At 37.6% G+C, this 18,745-nt stretch overlaps 1 protein-coding gene across 4 annotated transcripts in view; it reads right to left on the bottom strand.

Moving 5' to 3' along the window:
* The window catches only part of FBN2 (fibrillin 2), a 265,113-nt gene that overhangs the window by 144,128 nt on the left and 102,240 nt on the right, over positions 1 to 18,745 (bottom strand). For all 4 annotated transcript variants that reach the window (XM_050945536.1, XM_050945537.1, XM_050945535.1 and 1 more), the window contains 7 exons: positions 17,130 to 17,282; positions 16,156 to 16,389; positions 13,563 to 13,700; positions 6,132 to 6,251; positions 4,402 to 4,527; positions 3,086 to 3,208; positions 1,066 to 1,188 (listed from right to left, as the gene is read on the bottom strand). In XM_050945536.1, coding sequence (XP_050801493.1) covers positions 1,066 to 1,188; positions 3,086 to 3,208; positions 4,402 to 4,527; positions 6,132 to 6,251; positions 13,563 to 13,700; positions 16,156 to 16,389; positions 17,130 to 17,282 — 1,017 coding nt within the window. The remainder of the gene's footprint in view (positions 1 to 1,065; positions 1,189 to 3,085; positions 3,209 to 4,401; positions 4,528 to 6,131; positions 6,252 to 13,562; positions 13,701 to 16,155; positions 16,390 to 17,129; positions 17,283 to 18,745) is intronic.

The raw sequence follows: 18,745 nt of genomic DNA on the forward strand, positions 1-18,745 counted from the left end.
TGTGCATAAACAACATTGGGCAAGTGGACTTTCCCTGAGCCAATGATCTCCAGTATGCAGGACTAATTCTCAGCAGGAATTCTTGAATGGAATTGTTAGCTCCTTCTCCACAGCAGATTTAGAGATTTGGTTTGTCTCATTATTCACAGCTTCTAGTCATACCATTGAGACTCAAGAGTTTCTCAAGGAAAAGGATTGTTTACTGGGTTAAATCTGAATTAGAGTGATCACTGGAGACTATACAGTCAGGAACAATTATGCATGACCTATCACATCCTTTCTATCTCTAATTTCTATGATGATGATTTTTCAGACTTCACACACACCTGATCTGGGCCAGTAAAGTAAAAATAATGTATTTCAAAAGGAGAAATTCACTTCTTTCAAAGGTTGTTAGTAATCATAAGATTTTTCATTGGATGAAGCTGAGAGCTACATAACTCGATATCCTTAGTTTAAGAACAGAGAACCTCAGTTTTTTCCTTAATCTTTTTTATTTTCTAATTTTCAGCACATTGTACAGCATCATTTCACACCACCAAACACAGTGATTCTGAAACATTTATGAGTCCATACAAAATAATGTTTACTTAGGTTGCATTTTTATGATAACTTATTATATTTTTCCTGCTGGAGTACGGTTTGCTTTATTTGATCTTTATAGGATGAGAGAAAGACGTGAAAATGAGAGAAACAATATATTCAAAAGAATACAACTTCTTTCCCCTCCCCTGACCAAAGTGGTTTATTTTTCTAATGATTTGGGGCAAGTGATTGGCATTAGAAAAAAGGGTGCGATGTACAAGTGAAAATACTGACTCAGGAATGGAAATGTATTTTAAAAGACACAGGAGACAGAAGATGAAGACACACCAGTGTCTGATCCTGTAATCACAGACTATCAACCATGTGGCAGAATGAATCCTACATAATTAATTATTTTAAATCAACAACAAATGTCAACGTTAACAAGAAGAATGTCTTTTGATTTTTTTTTATATGTTATACTTTGGTAAATCATAAGAAGTAGTCCTAATTGCTCTTCATTGAAGAAATCTCACTTACCTACACAAACACGGCCATCAACCCCAACAGCCAGGCCTGGTGGACATTCACACCGAAAAGAACCTTCAGTATTGATGCAATGACCATTCATGCAAATTCCTGGCGTCTGGCATTCATCAATATCTGCCCAAAGGGAAACATAATTTACTTATCGCCATTTTTGAGTAAATGACATTAAAACATTGACTCATGGCACTATAGTAGTTGATGGATTTTGCATTTTCATGTTAAACTTGATATGCAAGGTCTCAGCCAAAGGGCATGTACTTTAAAACAAATTTTCAGAAAAAATGTTGAGTCTAGATGTATCTGAGAGTCTATATTTAGCTTGTCAATTGCAGATTTTTCACTTTATTTTCTGCCATTTATTTCACAGTAGTATTATGTTTTAAAATTGAAATTAGAATACAGATAATTATGGCATAATTGTCTTTTAGCAAAGCCAGTGTTTCACTTAACTTCACTAAGGACATGATGCTGTTCTCTGCGGAGTCAGTGACAAAAAACTCCTATTAACTTCAAAGTGCACATCAAACTCTGTAAAAAGAGCTTTACTCTGGCCAGTAGTGCAATTCTCATCATGAAATACTATATTGAAACAATTTGGATTTTCTATTTAACTCTAAATGGAGTGTCATTACTATTGATTTATCTCACTTCGTTTTTTCTAAGACATCTGTTATTGCAGCATCGAAGTACTGAATTCACTATGAGGTGGCTGAACAAAACATTATGTTGTAATAAAGTTCAGTACTAGAGCATTGTCTTGTAGCAACCATTTATATACTGCAGTCAATCTTTTAGGAGTTGTTTCATGGTGATGGGGATTTTTTCATTTTTTTAAAATAAAAATTACTGATTTTTAAAATTCAAAACCTGGTAAGACTGTAGTTTTGTTGCTCTCTCAAGCCTGACAATTTATTTGTGCTTTTTAAGAAGGAAAGGAAATCTTCCCCTCTTATGAACTAACACTTTGTTACTCAGTGCAATCTCATACCACACTTGAGTTAAATCAAAGACAGCTAACTTCTGCTCATGAATATCACTCAATAGTTCAGGCAGCCTATCTTTCTTTTCCCCTGCTTTCTTTATGCTCAGCAAGTTTGCAATTCAGAAATATAAGAACAAGTCAGGATTTCCCTTCCCCTTTCTCTAAAATTTGATTTAAATTACAGGGTTTAACCCTACACTTTTTCTTTTGTCTGAGGATAGTGTATATCTCTGCAATTGAAAAAAAAAGGTGGATTCATCTTTTTATGGTCAAGCCATACTAATTTTAATCTAAATGGTACTTAAAATGGAGTTAGATTAGGCTCCATTTTTAAAACATTCAAAATTTTCCTTTTCTCTATAAAGAAGGTTGTGTTAGCCCTATGTGATGGTGTCCTAATAAACATTATGTAATTCTAGAGCAACAAGCATCTGAAGTGGGAATTTACTTTTGAATATTCATAAAAAGTAAACCCTTTGATGCTTTTCCACGGAAAATTCTACGGAAAAGGATAAATGGACACAAATCAGACATTAGGAATGGCAATATACAAAAACCTGTAGGAGAGCACTTCAACCTCCCTGGCCACACTATAGCAGACCTTAAGGTGGCCATCCTGCAGCAAAAAAACTTCAGGACCAGACTTCAAAGAGAAACTGCTGAGCTTCAGTTCATCTGCAAATTTGACACCATCAGCTCAGGATTGAACAAAGACTGTGAATGGCTTGCCAACTACAGAACCAGTTTCTCCTCTCTTGGTTTTCACACCTCAACTGCTAGAACAGGGCCTCATCCTCCCTGATTGAACTGACCTTGTTATCTCTAGCTTGCTTGCTAGCATATATATACCTGCCCCTGGATATTTCCACCACATGTATCTGAAGAAGTGGGTATTCACCCACGAAAGCTCATGCTCCAAAAAGTCTGTTAGTCTATAAGGTGCCACAGGATTCTTTGCTGCTTTTATAGATAGGAAAAGGTGGTTTCAATCAAGATTGTCCTAATATGTTATCTTACAATCATACGTACCAGTACAGTAACGCCCATTTGGAGCAAGGACAAACCCTGGTTTGCAGATACATTTGAAGCTACCATCCTCATTTATGCACATCCCATTTAAACACATGTTGGTGGTGGTGCACTCATCATGATCTGCAGAAACAGAGCACAGAAAATGACTTATATCCCTTTAGTCTTGAGGAAACAGAAGCTGCGAAACATCCGAGTTAAAAAGTCATTTACCCTGAAGATTTCAACAGAGAAGGCACGGTAGTAAATGGTGACTCCTCTTACTTTAGGAGAAGGGAGAACAAGGTTCAACTACCTTAAAGAATTCAAAGCTTGTTGCAGCTGCAAGTTTCTCATGACACTTTTTAATAGAATAAAAATACCCATCTTCTTTAACAAGGCAAAGAATTAAAACTCAGGTTATGGGATTAAAGAGAGACATGCTGTTACCTGTGGATTGCATATTAGAGTCTGCCCCACATGGTCAATGGGAATTGTATGGTCCACTCTGTACTAAACTGTGTGACTATCAGGAATTATCAGAAAAGGAAACAATTTATGCTAAGCATTTAAATATGAAGGAATCAGCAAGAAGTATGACCTTCTTCCTAGTCATTAACAAGAAATTATATAAATATATTATAGCATCTAAATGCCTTTATATTAAATGTGTTACTATTACTGTTATTGCAGCAATGACTAAAATGTGCTAGGTGCTGTACAAACTCCTACCAAGGCTGAGTCCCCACACGCAGAGCTAAAATCTAAAAATAGGAAACTTACTGTTCAGAAACATGAATAGGCCAATGGTCCATTATGGGGATAAACTGTTACAAGTCCTTATGCTGGTGCAAGTTAAGAGGAAGGGGAAGCAGGCACTTGCACTACCCCTTATACTACCTTCACAAATACCTATCACAATTGCAGGATTTTTGCTCAGGACAACACAGGGTCTGCTTTCTTGATATTCTTCTAGAGGTGAACAGTAATCTAAAGGGGGCAAGTGGGGGTGTGGAGGAGGTGGGATCATGGTTTTGACCCTCTCTTCCCCTTCCCCTTCTACTCCAGCCCCACCCACTTATGCACTGGGTCACACAGAGAGACTGCACCCTGTGAAGGACAATTCCTTCCTGAACTTCATTTGGAATGGTGCAGCTTCATACACCATCTATTTGGTGCAGCTCCTCACACTCTCAACTTGACCCCAGTGAAGCTCTGAGTTCACAAAATTCCATCTTTGAAGATCAAGAATACTCTGTGAAGTGTAACTTCTAGAAATGTTAAACCAGAGTCTCTCTTTGGCACTTCATCTTTGTATAAAGACAAGCTCTCCATACCAACGCAGTTCTTTCCATCCGTAGTTAGTTCAAATCCAGCATTGCAAATACACTGGAAACTTCCATCAGTGTTCACACACCGGCCATTTTTACAAAGAACGCCATTCTGTATGCATTCATCAATATCTAAGTGAGAGAGAGAAAAAATCATTAAAAAAACCTTCTAAGAGTTTGTCATAGTATAATTCCCAAATCTGGACCTTAGCGTCCAAAATATGGGTACTAGCATGAATTCCCCTAAGGTTAATTACCAGCTTAGATCCTGTACTGCTGCCACCAATCAGGACTTAGAGGAGAGCACCTGATAGACTCTGGTCTCCCCCAAAACCTTCCCTGGGGGCCCAGGGAAGACCCAAATTCCTTGAGTCTCACAACAAAGGGGAATAAACCATTTCCCTTCCTCCTCCTCCCCTCCAGGTGTTCCCTCTCTGGGCTCCTGGAGAAATATACAGATTCAAGCTCCGTGAATCTAAACAAAGGGATTCCCCCTTCTCCTTTCTTCCTCCCAGATCTTTCCCGCCCTGGGTACACTAGAAGATCGCCGTGATTCAAACTTTTTGAATCACAACACAGAGAAATCAGGTGGGTTCCCCTCCCCTTTTTCTCCCCCTCCCTTCTCCTTCCCTGCTAAGTACAGACTCAGTTCCCTTGAGCCTCAACAATGGGAAAAATCAGACAGGTCTTAAAAGCAAAACTTTTAATAAAAAGAAAGAAAAAATAAAAGGTCTATCTCTGCAATTTAGATGGTAAAAAGTTACAGGGTCTTTCAGCTTATAGACAATAGAAAGAAAGCTTTCTCCAGCAGCAATACAATTTAGAATACTTTCACCCAAATATACAGTAAAACTCTACCAGCCAGATACACAATTGCAAATACAGATAAACAATTATAAAGACTAAATTGTCTTTCTACTTTTGTACTTACAAAATTGGAACAGATTAGAGAGCTGTAGGTATGTGTGGTCACTCTCAGAGCCTAGAGAGAACAAAGCAAAAACCCCAAACCCACAAACAAAGGCTTCCCTCCACCTAGATCTGAAAGTATCTTGTTTCCTGATTGGTCCTCTAGTCAGGTGTTTGGGTCCCTGTTTGTTAACCCTTTACAGGTAAAAGAGACATTAACCCTTAACTATGTGTTTATGACAGAGTTTCAATGAGTAAACAATATTAAGAAAACACTGTACCTCACAGCACTTTACAAGGTTTCCATCAGATGACTCTCCATCAATGAACTAAAAGTGACACATTACTAGCTATTGTTTTTAAAAGAGCCTGACAGTAAATATTACCTAGAAAGAAACATTTTGTAAATGGAAAGACCTCATTTTCCTGAACTCCCAGTATGAATATAGCTTTACACAGTCAAACATTTACTATACTGATATAAGACTATTGCACATTGTTAGTTTGTAGTGACATTCAATAATGAGTCTATTAAAATATGTATAGCCTTACTTTTCTGTGTATTCTCCAATTTAAACCAGCTAGCCAAGTAAACTGGGTCACCAGAAGGAACAAATGAATGGCAAAGGCCAAAAACTAAATCACTATTGTATCTATAGAATTAACTCAAGGGTAGGCCAACATTTCAGCTGTAATTAAAAAGTACTTGTGTCACTGTCATGGTTAACTGAAAAAGAGAACACTAATAATTATTTTCTTAACTCCAAGAGAATCTGATATAGCATAACGTCTGTAGAATATGCAGATGTGTAAACAAACTTTCTTACCGATGCAAGCTTGCTTGGTAGGTGTTCTCTGGAAACCTGCATTGCATTTGCAGTAATAGGATCCAGGTGTATTAACACAATCTCCATTAGTGCATGGGTTTGATATGCACTCATCAACATCTGTTGGCATCAGAAAATAAGACCATTAGAGACTTCACAGCATAAATTTGCTTCCATACAGCATTTTATGATTGACGAAATAAGGTAATTAACAGTCAACACTGAAGTTTGAAGCCTGTTCTTGGTGCAAAATTATTACTTCCCCAAACACACACACCTTTTCTTAGTGTAACTATGGAATCACATTTTCAAAAAGAAAAGGAATACAAATAGTATTTTATATCTCTTAAACATATCTCTAAGAGAGAGAAGAGAAAAAGAAAAGAAAGCTATGAAGAATTTGAAACTCCTAGCCTAATAGAAGTGAAAAATCCTTTGTTCAGCTACATATTCAGTTGTTTAACTGAACAACCACTTATTTTCTTTCTTTTGATAATAAGCAGTGTCTACAATGCAACAAGCAAGCTCTAAGTACTTAAAGCACATATACAATTGAGGTCAGATTATGGTTTTAAGACATGGCATTTACTGCAGGAGTGTACAGATGGGCCATGCAGCAGAAGGACTCCTTAGAGGAATTCCAGCTGAGATAGCAATGTCTGGGCACCGCATCCTGATTTTTGAGGCTCCCAACGTAAGGATGATTGAAGTCCAGTTGTATCCTTTACCCACTCTTTACCCACACTTTCAGATACAATCTGGCCCTTAGTTGGGATGTAGTTTGCTTGCCTTCCAAATGATCTCAAACTTGGACTTTGTAAATAATGCCTGAGGTTAAATCTCAGTTCATTATACGTTGGAAGTAACTGGCTGGAATGGGAAAGGTAAATAAATAAGGTGATTTATTTTTATCTATTTTCTAAATGAACATGTGTTAGAGTTTCACAACACAAAAGTGTCGTTCTATGATAGTTCTGAGGCTGAAAATCGCAGCAGCTGAGCTTATCTACTAGCTAAGGCACAAGTGAGAACACACATTGCACAGGATGCAATAGTGAATGCTCACATTGTTATAAATAATTGCATGTACATACTACATTTCAGACAGATTTTGGATTACACAGAACAGTGCTTTTAGCAAGCTGATTTATAGCAATATTCTTGGCTGGATGAATTTAGAACCCTCTGGTAAATAGCAAAGAGAGCAAAGGGAAAAAGAAATGAAGGATTCAGACAGCCCTTCTCCTCATGCAAAAAAGCATTTAGCTCTTTAATACACTCACATTTGAATATGCAGTTGATAGCATCGCTGCAAGAAAGCCAAAAGAATGAAGCAAAATGAAGAAAAGAGAAAAAAAAATCAAGAAATTAGAAAGAATATAGAAAGCAGTGACTGTAACTGCTTTTCAGCCTGTATATGTTTGAACAAGCCATTTGTTGTCCTCAAATAGAATTTTATGTATTTACATGAGATCCCCATTCAGAGGCAGCTCTACAATTCTCGGCCATAAAGAATGTTTTATTCCCATGTGCAGTGGACCAATCCTTCCTCTGGATGTTTTGGCTCAGTGCTCAGCTAGCCTGCCCAGAAGAATTGCTCATAATTTCTTCAAAACAAAGCCTCTCAACTGTAGATCTACTGAGCTACTGATCAACAACTTCTATTCTATATTTATCCTGCCCTAGTAAAGAGGAGCAATTTATAAATATAAACACTATACTCCTCTACTTTGTTAAGGTTTCTAGTATAGAAAAAGATTGTTTTTTTTCTAGAATGAAAGTTCAAGGCAAATTTGTCAGCTGCTTAAATGTCAAAGCAAATTGATATGCATTGCCAACTACTCTCATTATCAATGAATTCATAAACCCTAGAGAAGAAAAACAATACTCCCCTATGAAATAACGAACTTAAACTTACAAAGTCCCTTTCAATCCATGTGTGCCAGATGACTCCAATATGAATCTGGGTTTTTCCTATATTGTTGCATACTAGTGATAAAAGGGGCTCAGGCTAAATATATTCTAATACAAAAAAGCTGTTAGCCTTGAGTTCAGGTTATTAGAATGGATATCCTCACCAAAGCAAACTGTCAAAAGCAAGGAAATAAGCATTCAGACTATAGAGTCCTCCACCATGTGTACTCCCCTCATCACTCTCCCTTTTCAGCCTCAAACTAACTCCTTTCTGTTGCCCACATCTCTCAATTTTTAAATATTTAATCTGCAACAGTATGCAAAATTTCACTAACATATTCTAAGGAAAGTTTGATTGTTCTCTGAAGATTTATTGTGCCAAATCTGAGGACAAAAAAGTATGAAATACAGGGATTTGAATCCAGCTGTAAGTACAAATATCAACACAATTGTAACTGTGGTATTGCTACTGATGCTTCTTAATATTTTTACCTTTTATTCAATATGTTTTTGCAAACACTGTGATAACAAGGAAGGGTTACTACAACACAGACTTCTATCAATTCAGAAAGAGGAACTGATGGTCTATTAGACTGCTCAGTATCAGTCCACTAAGGATTGTTGTGAATCTTATCTCTTTATCAGTAAACAATGATTCATGATGAAAGCTGTACAGTATAATTGAAGGACTGAAAGTTGTGTATAAACCTATCCTTTTGTTCTGGCAGGACCATTTTGGAAAAAGTCATACTTTCTTTGTCTTCCTTACCCATAAAAATTCTTTAATAATTTTTTGAACTTCTTAAAATATCCTTTGGGGTTTTCCCTGAGTAAGGAGCCAAACAGATAATAATAGTCTGGAAAGAGTGTTCATTTTTATATTATTATCCTTACCCCATACAGTGAAATGTAGCTGTTCCCAATGCCTCAAGCCTGTTCTTTCAGTAACCAGAAGAGAATCCAAATTGGATTTGAACAAGTCCTTCAGTTTAATTTAATTTAATACATATCATTATGCACAGATATTTCATGCTGTAAAGTTCCCACTTAAAGTCCCAGGTTCAAACTTTGGGCTGACATACAGCAATTGCCATTCACTAGTGTCATAAACAGATTGTTAAGGGTTAATGTCTCTTGTACCTGTAAAGGATTACAAGCAGGGAACTGGACACCTGACCAGAAGACCAATCAGAAGACAAGATACTTTTAAATTTGGGTGGAGGGAAGTTTTTGTGTGTGTTCTTTGTCCGTTGTGTGTTCTTCTCTCGGAGGGTCTGAGAGAGACCAGACATTACTACAGGCTCTCAAAGTTTCTTTTCAAATAGTAAGTAAAAATAGGCAGTTTAGGCTTTTTGATTGTTTTACTCTATCTGCAATTGTGGATCTGGCTGGTTAACTTTTATATGTGTAGTTGCTGGGAATATTTTGATTTGTATTGGTACTGGGGGGAAAGTCTCTTCCTGGTGTCTGTAAGCTATAGGACCCTGTAATATTTACATCTTGAAGTTACAGAGATAATTCTTTAGTTTTTCCTTTCTTTTATTAAAAGATTTCTTTTTAGAGAACCTGATTGATTTTTTCCCCCTTGTTTCCCTTGTGTTATTCCAGGGGATTGGAATAACTCACGAGGACGGGTGGGGGGGAGACGGGAGGGGGAGAGATAGAATCTCTTTGTTTTCCTTGAATCTGTTTGCCTCTTTGTGGAAGGGAAGGGAGATGCTTCTCTGTATGGTGATTTAAGAGGTTGGATCAGTATCTCTCAGGATAGCCCAGGGAGGGAAATTCTGGGAGGGGGAAAGGTGGGGGAATGGTTTATTTCTCCCTGTTTTAAGAACCCAAGGATCTGGGTTCTTGGGGTCCCCAGGGAAGGTTGGGGAGGTCAGAGTGCCCCAAAACACTATATTTTTGGGTGGTGGCAGCACTATCAGATCTAAGCTGGTAATTAAGCTTAGAGGATTCAGGTGCTAGTATCCCATTTTCTGAACTCTAAGGTTCAGATCTGAGAAGGAATGCTATGAGAACCAGTCAACAGTTAACTAGAGTATTTGAGACACTGATTGTTTTGCTATACTTCAAACAGGATAACTCCGCTTGGTAACTCTTGTTAAGTGTTGACTTTTTAATGCCCATTGTCATACACCCTGTACAATCCCTCTGGAACCCACAGGGTTACTCAAAATGTAGATCAGTGCAGAATTAAGCCTCCAGTTAGCATTGTGAGATTTACAACACCTAGATGGACTTGACCCTATTGAAATCCTTCTGATACACACCTAGTCTTTCCTCATTTTCTGATTTTGTATGGGATTCTCCTGCAGATCGTATAGCACCTTCTGTTTTTGTCACCATCTGACTCTATTTTCATCTTACTGCAACTCAAAATGTATTCAGTTTTCAGACCACTGCTGCACATTGAGCAGTCTGTGATGAAACTTAGATCATTTTACTTCAGTTTCATATTACTTGAAGTAATATTTGAATCCACCTGCGTGTCTGAGTGGTTTAAGTACCTTGTATTTTAATTTTTATAACATAAACTTCACTAAGGGCCTGAGTTTCCTCTTACAGTGGCGACAATCAGTAGTAATTCCAGTGAAGTCAATGAAGTTATATCAGCCTAAACTTGCTGTGAAAGGAGAATCGGGTCTTAACAGCTCAAGCAGAGTTTACCATGTTTGGCGATGTTATGCCACAGAGATGGATAGGATTCCAGCTGTCTATGCAAACACACACCACACGCTTGGTCAATAACCTCACTATCCAGGAATGAATTTAGATCCACCTGGGCATCCTAGACCACAGATGGCCACTTCACTTCCACTTTTCAGGGACAATTTCTTCTGATAAGAGATGAGGAAAAGTTTAAATAAAGCAAGAGAACTGCACTGCATGCATTTCCTTTTATCTACATATCAAACAGCACCCACCATAACTCTGTTGCGGTGGGACCAGCAGGCCTGATAAGAATAACTCCATCACTTACCTCAAAAGTAGCTCTGTTTTAGTTTACTTATTTTATTTAGTTTATTTTCTTTTGATTTAGAACAAGTAAGTGCCCACCCACAGGCTTTTAGCACCTACTAATTATTATACAAAACTCAATATGTGCTTCAATCAGCTCACCCCTACAAGCAAATAGCAGTTCATAATCAAATGCTAACACCCCTTTATATCAACCTATACCACAATTCCTTCACCCCCTTCAAAGCCCAGACAAAAATAAAGGGCCTTGTAGTGACTATTCCAGTATTCATACCTGATATGCCAGAGTGAAATCTCAGCACATTTGGAAAAAAAAAAGTCGCAACATCTCTAAGATATGATGGAAAGATGGGTACTGTAAATAGGAAGGTCTCTGCTTGTGTATGAGCAGGCTTTCTTAGACAAGGCCTTTTTTATTGCTAACTGTTGTTATAATTATTTATTCCTAACGCACTAGTTGCCGATATACAGTACAAAGTGTTGACAGTCTTAGTAAAACTCTTTTTACCATTACAGCAAGAAAGGAATTTCAAAGATGAGTGAAACTTTGCTTGGACACTGCACTTAGTCTTGGCTTGTACAAAGTTGTGTGAAAAATATTTTCTCTTGCTATTTTGGTGTGTTTCTTCATTCGGGATCATTTTCCCCACGAACTATGAAGCTTTTATCAAGATCATGGTGCAGTAACGTAACCATTATCACAAACTCCACACAGTTAGTCATCACGTGAATTGCCATCTGGATAGACCTTTAATGCTATGTAACTCCTATCCCTGGAGTAGATTTCAGATTTTTGCCAGTACAAAACTCCGTTTTCTTCATTTAACAGTGAATGGCAAAATAGTCATAAAAATGTAAAAATATATACTGTACATCCCAAATAATTAACAGAACATATGCTCAGACCAAAATCTCCTCTACATATGCTCCCCTCAAATCGGACCAAGTAGGAATTCAGAAGTTAAGGACTTGATGCAGGAACCACTTGGTGAAATTCAAGTACTACAGGTTGTCAAAGAACAGTTGATCACAGTGGTTCCTTCTGGCCTTAACAATCTATTAATTCAGGGCACACAGCAGCTTTCAGGATGTGCTCAGCAAACTTCATCATTACTCCCTAGGGGTCTGAACATGCTTTCACTGAAGACAATGTTAAAACTCCTACTGATTTCAATGGTACAGGATCAGATGCTAAATGAGAAACCTTCAGGAATCTCCACTACATGAGCACAAAAATATATGCCTATTTTTAGCTAGTAGAGATCAATTCCTAATATCCAAATCTCAACTATGCAAACCCACATTGGTGCCCGGGGCAGGAAAGCTTAGCAGCAGTATGAACCCTCCCAATCTTCTCAGCCAGGGGTGCAAGGTGGGAAGTTCTGTGCATCCTCCCTGGACACTTTCCCTTAAAACCCAATTATGTCAGCAAAATTGCTCTATAAAATTGCCAGCCAGGGCACAAGGAGCTGTTGCACACTCCACTTTTGACTTATTTTAGCCTGTAACTGAAATAATTTTGCACAGTAAGCAAATAGAAGTCAGCCAGGTTGAGAGGGATCCTGAATACACAAAGCAGGAGAGGAGGCAAAAGATGTCCCCTTTGTAGAGAATCCCTTTCTTGTCCTATGTTCTGGGAATTACTGAAAGCAGATGTGAGCAGTAAGATTTTTTGCCATTATATGAACTGAAGTGTCCCCCCGTAATGGGACATGAATCTTTTCACACATAGCTGTCTCTAGTTTTCTCTCTTACACAGTGGCACAGAAATAATTATTAAAACATAAAAATATTTTCAAACAATATATCTGAAAACAGAATTCTTCTTAGCAGTTCTGTTATGGGCCATGTTTTGTGTTGCCTTACAAGAATTGATGACATCACAAACCACTAAAATAGAGTAGGAGATGCATTCTTTCTGCCTTTTAAAAGTGTGTCAAGCCATCAGCAGTTGAAGGGAAAACACATAATACTGAATTCAGTTCTTCACAGGTAATTTCAAGTATTTTGATTTATAATGTAAATGCATTTGGTATTTAAGTCTGTACATAAATTCTGTTAATCAATTGGGATTTTACAAAAACCCTTTGCCATTCACATTAAAGAGTGGGTAAAACACATACATAGACCAAATTCTGCTCTCAGCTACTCAGTTATCCACACTAACTCGACAACAATGGAGTTAGCACACTGTAAATTCAGAGTAAATGAGAGCAAAATCTGGCCCACAAAGTGTGAGGATAGATGTACAGTGATCCAACAATCACATATAATAAACAAAAAGATCTATTCTTTACTGAGATACGTAGCAATTTTGGTTGAAAAGCTTGTTCCTTTAAGACTCAAACATTGTCCTAGTATAACGAATTGTAATTGCTACACTATTTTTTCACAAGGACCAATAATAACAACGACATTCTGTGGAGAAAACAATAAAATGCACTCAAAATTAAAATATTTTTAGAGAAATGGGTTAAAAATGAAATATATAAGGATTTAAAAACTAATTATTGGAATGTAAAAATTTACACTTACCTATACAATCTCCATTTGCATCTTGCTTATATCCCATGTTGCACTCACATCGGTAACTGGAAATTGTTGGTATGCAGCGTCCATTTAAGCAGAGATTGGGGTGGTGTTTACATATATCTATTGTCTGATTGAGGATTGCTGAAACAGATTACAGAAGATGAGACAGTTGAATCAGAATGTGAAATAGGCATGCATAACATAATCTGTAATTATTTTACACTATTTTTTAAACAAATCAATGAGTTTAGGTATTTTTTAAAGTTTAAAAAGGAGTATTTCCAAGAACTATTGATAGGACAGTAAGATAGCAAAGACATAAATTAAAATCAGAAAAAAATTAAACAAATGGCCTTGGTTATGATATACTGTTTACATTGAATGTCTGATGAGAGAGGAATCATTGGATTTGGATCCAAGTAATTCATTACTATGACTTTTTTATTTATGGTGTATTTATTCTAATATTCCATGCACAATTTTGTACTATGTCCCTGATCCTGCAACACTTGCAGAAGGTAATAGTAACGGATTATTGTTCATCCTGGGCCTTCGGCCAAAGCAGTAATTTTTTGAGGGATGGGACAATTCCACGTTTGGAAGAAAAAGAAGGAAAGATTTCCTCTAGCAGTACGTTTCAAAAGTACTGGTGGCTCGGTGGTTTGGAATGCTAGAAATACCGACTGCAATGGATTGGTGGACAGTATGCAAGTAAGATATCCAAAGCTGCTTGATAAAACAGGTCTACAGTGTATCATATGGATGTTACTACCATACAGATTTTCTATGTACCGGCAACACATGATAGCATGGTATAAAGGTTTTAACATCATGAATTTGTGATGACTGCTTTATTCACAAGTTGCAATGAGGAAGATGTGCAGGTCATCCTGAATGAGTGCTTTTACATTACACCAGGCCATTACATATTTTGTATATGCTCTACATGTTCCAGAAAAACTGTATTAGGAATGTTTAAGGTAATTTTAAAAACATCCTTGGAATTATTTCTTGTATCTCTCTCTCTGTAAAGCTTTAATCACCCTAAATTCTGCAAGTCTGAGCAGGAGAGAAAAATGAAAACTAATAAATGTAAAATGCCTCCAAAAATAACTTAATGGGTTTTCTATATATAAAAATATAGAAGGGGAGGGCTTTAAAAACTGACATCTCAGACCCTCCAGGATCCAGAAGCAAATGTTAGGTCCCCACTCGGAGGCTGGAAATCTCCTCTTTCTCATGGAATGAAACTTCCTCTTCTACCCCTGAAGGGCAGCAGGATTATAGATCTTATGACTGAACAAAATAAAGTTTTTATTTATTTAAAAAAAAATAAACGGTTTCAAGTCAGACTCACTTTAAGGTCAGAAAGGACCATTGTGATCATCTAGTCTGACCTCCTGCACATTGCAGGCCACAGAACCTCACCCACACCTGAAATAGACTCCTACCTCTGGCTGAGTTACTGAAGGCTTCATATCATGGGGTTTAGACTTCAAGTTACAGAGAATTCATCATTTACACCAGTTTAAACCGGCAAGTGACTGTGCCTCATGCTGCAGAGGAAGGCAACCCCCCCCCCCCCAGGGTCTCAGCCAATCTGACCTGGGGAAAAATTCCATCCCAACCACAAATATAGTGATCAGCTACATGTGGGCAAGACCCATCAGGCAGATAGATACCTGGGAAAGAATTTTCTGTGGTAAATCACAGCCCTCCCCATCTAGTGTCCCATCTCCTGTAGTTGGGGATTCAGGAAGGTGGAATTTAGGGGACAATTTTCTGGCAAGTTTTTTTTTAAATCCTGGGTAGCTGATGCAACCCATGGGTTTGGAGTGTTAGAAGCCCCAGGTAGAGGGAATAGTGGCTAGATGATCCAGAAATGTGAATGATAAATATATCACACTCCTGTATAATTTATAACATGTATATTACTTCAATTTATATTTTTACCAAATATGCAGATGTAATACCGGCAAATCCCAGTGGCCGGCAGGCGGGCTCAAACCTAGGGCCTCTGAAGCTAAAGGCATGAGCCTCTACTGCACGAGCTAAAAGCCATATGTCTCTCAGCAAAGGCTGCAGAACAGACTCATTAATCTCTCTAAGTGGTCTCGGTGCCACTAGATGGGACAGAATACCATACCCAGAAGGTGTGTGGGTTACATAGATAATGAACAGCTATAGTATAGACGCTTGAGGTTAAAGCCACTGCAGGCATACAACTTAATGAGAAGTTCATTGAGTAAAAGATGAAAATAATTGGTAAGCAGAAGGATTGTAAAAAATAGAGGTAGTTACAGTGCATGAAGGACTGATAACAAAGCTAATCTCTGTAACCCAAATAAAGAAATATTGAACATGTATGTATTGTGATCTTTGTTGGGGAAAAAGGGACTTAAACTCTCTAGAAAGTTCACTGTCATGAAAGAATACAAAATGTCTTATATGCAATTGCATTAGTAAGGATGTGTATTCAGAGAGATGTTCTCATTTTCAGAATAAGCCTAAGAAACACAAGCAAGAAGCAATAAAGTTATGAACTCATTAATCGAAAACAGAGGGAAACAATTAAAAAAAAACCAAGGAAACATACTCAGTCCAGTAATGATTGCACCATTTCCAGTGGGACTCTGGCCACCAGTCCCAACACCTGCTCCTCCTACACCAGGGGATAAGCCATTGCCACCTGGAATGGGAATAAATCCAGTTCCTCCTGGGCCATAGCTATTCCCATTTCCACCAGGAAGGAATCCATTGCCTCCTGGTCCACCAGGTCTGGAACCACCTCCTACAGGAACTCCATCTATGCAAAGTCTGTGGTATTCATCTACAAAAAAAGAACACACAGAGACACATGCAGTAAAAGAGTCTTGCCTAATTCACTGTGTAAAGAAGGTGCTGAAATACAGAACTCTGTATAATAAGAAAAAATAAAGTACCAACGGCTCATTCTGGAATTTACTGTCTTCTCTCTTCTATGCCTATGTTTATGAGGCATTCACAACAGGTGTTACTTAATGAATACCATGTACAATAATACTAGGACATGTTATAATTTACTCCTAGCTGTTTGGTGTAGCATTTGGCAGGGAATGTATAAAAAAGTATGTTAATCCCTGTCCTGCAGATAGCGTAGGTAAAATGAAAACACATTTACGCCACTGATGTGGAAAGTTGCTATGTGAGTGTCAGGCTGAGAGATTATTCATGTCATGTACATTGCCAGTTCAAAGAAACATGAAATCTATAGAAAAAGAGAGCAGCTGTTCCTTTACATTGTAATGAACTATGGATCCTCAGACTCATTTTCTCTTTGAGCTTGACCACAAAAATCTTCCTCAGTTCACAAGAACTACTTTCAATGTCAACAAAATGAGGTTACAGAAACTGGTCCTAAGTAATAATGGATCAGAAAAAATGGTTCACAGACGGAAACATCCATATTGAAAACATAAGAATGAATAACAACATGATTCCTAAATTTTTTTTAAGCTTTGATTTTAAGGTAGGTTAAAATGTTTCCAGCAACCTCTGTCATAACTGGAATTGGCACCAAAAACCACTCACCAGAGCCTCTCACAGGACACACCTCAGGAACAGATCCAATGGCCCAGCATCGACCAGATTCACAACAGCACTGCATTTTGGTAAACCTATTCGGAAGTTCTTGTGCACAACGACCATTCACCAAGCTGGAGAAACACGTGCCTGCCCTTTGATCTGGACATTAATTTAAAAAACAAACTAATATGAACCGTCCTTTAGAAATTTGCCCCAGTGATTGCAAACACTAGGAGTAATAGCAAGAAAAGCAATTGAAAAGTTGTATAAAAACAAATTTAAATACAGTCAGACAAAGTTTATTAACAACTGGTTTATTGCAATGCCATAACGTTTCAGTGACACTAATCTTGCATTAATCCAAAATGCTGCTACCAAACTCATCCTCCTCTACTTCCACTTTAGCCATGGGAAACCCAAGTCCCTTCACAGACTCCTCAAGGAAATGATCACATATTTAATCTCTATTAGCCAGAACATGGTGCAGGTATCCTGGAATATAGGGAAGAGTAAGAAACCCTGATTCTCCTCTATACATACCCAAACAAACCTGTGCAGCCTCCTCAGATCTTTGCTCTGGGCACTCAGAAGTAGGCAAATATTGTATGGTTGCTGTTCCTCCCCCAGTATGCTGGCCAGGAAGTAGTAATTTGCTACTTTTTGGAGCTTCCAAGGCATAATTTCCTCCCTGTGCTGCTCCCAGGGCAACACATTTACATGCTGTCCCTTAAAAAAGGGGGTATTGTAGATGCACAATCTAGCCCAACATAAAGCCTGTGCACACCCTACACCCTTACTCGGCAAGTAGAGCCATTGAACTGGAACTAATAACAGAGTACGGTAGTACTCAAATTGGCTAAAGGGAAGCAGGACTGGACCAAAGATAAATGTTTGTCATCAAAATTAGTGACAAAATTACCAAAAATTGCATACAATATCTTACATTGCAATTATACTATCAATAAATGGTATATACTATATGTTTCAACAGTGCAATAAATCTTTTGATTTTTAGGTTTGTTAAATAACATATCTGAAATCAAATCACTTTGGATTAATAACATTAGACTCTGCTAAATTTTTCCTGATCAATTTTTTTAGGTGCTAAACTGAACTGACCAATTTGTACTATTTTTTGCCCATACAGCTACTTTGGCCTGAAGAATATAATTCAGAACATTTAAGACGAGTTTTCAAAACTACGCATCTAAATTACACGTGCAAATGATGTGTCAAACCTTCCTTGCTCTACTCACAACAAAAGTTCCACTGACTAACTACAAATGTGCATAAATTTTCTAGAACTGGCTTGACACAGGGGCTGGTAATTGTGTATGAGAAAAACTGTAGTTGTCCGAACAAAAAGAGTAATTGCCTTAAGATTTTTTAAAATGTGGCTCTTGATGTTTCTTTCATGATGTAATATATGATATAATATGTAGGACCAGAATCTACCACTTTTACTGAATAGTACTTTATTCTCTTAGTAGTCTCACCAAAAGCAATAGGACTATTTGCAAAGAAAAAGTATTGTTCAGTGTGAGTAATGGCAGCAGAAACAGGCTGTGAATTTTTATCAGACTGTTTTCCAAAGTTCAACATAAACAGGAGCAAAAAAGGTG

This window comes from Gopherus flavomarginatus, chromosome 3 (assembly GCF_025201925.1).
Source record: "Gopherus flavomarginatus isolate rGopFla2 chromosome 3, rGopFla2.mat.asm, whole genome shotgun sequence".
Lineage (NCBI taxonomy): Eukaryota > Metazoa > Chordata > Testudines > Testudinidae > Gopherus > Gopherus flavomarginatus.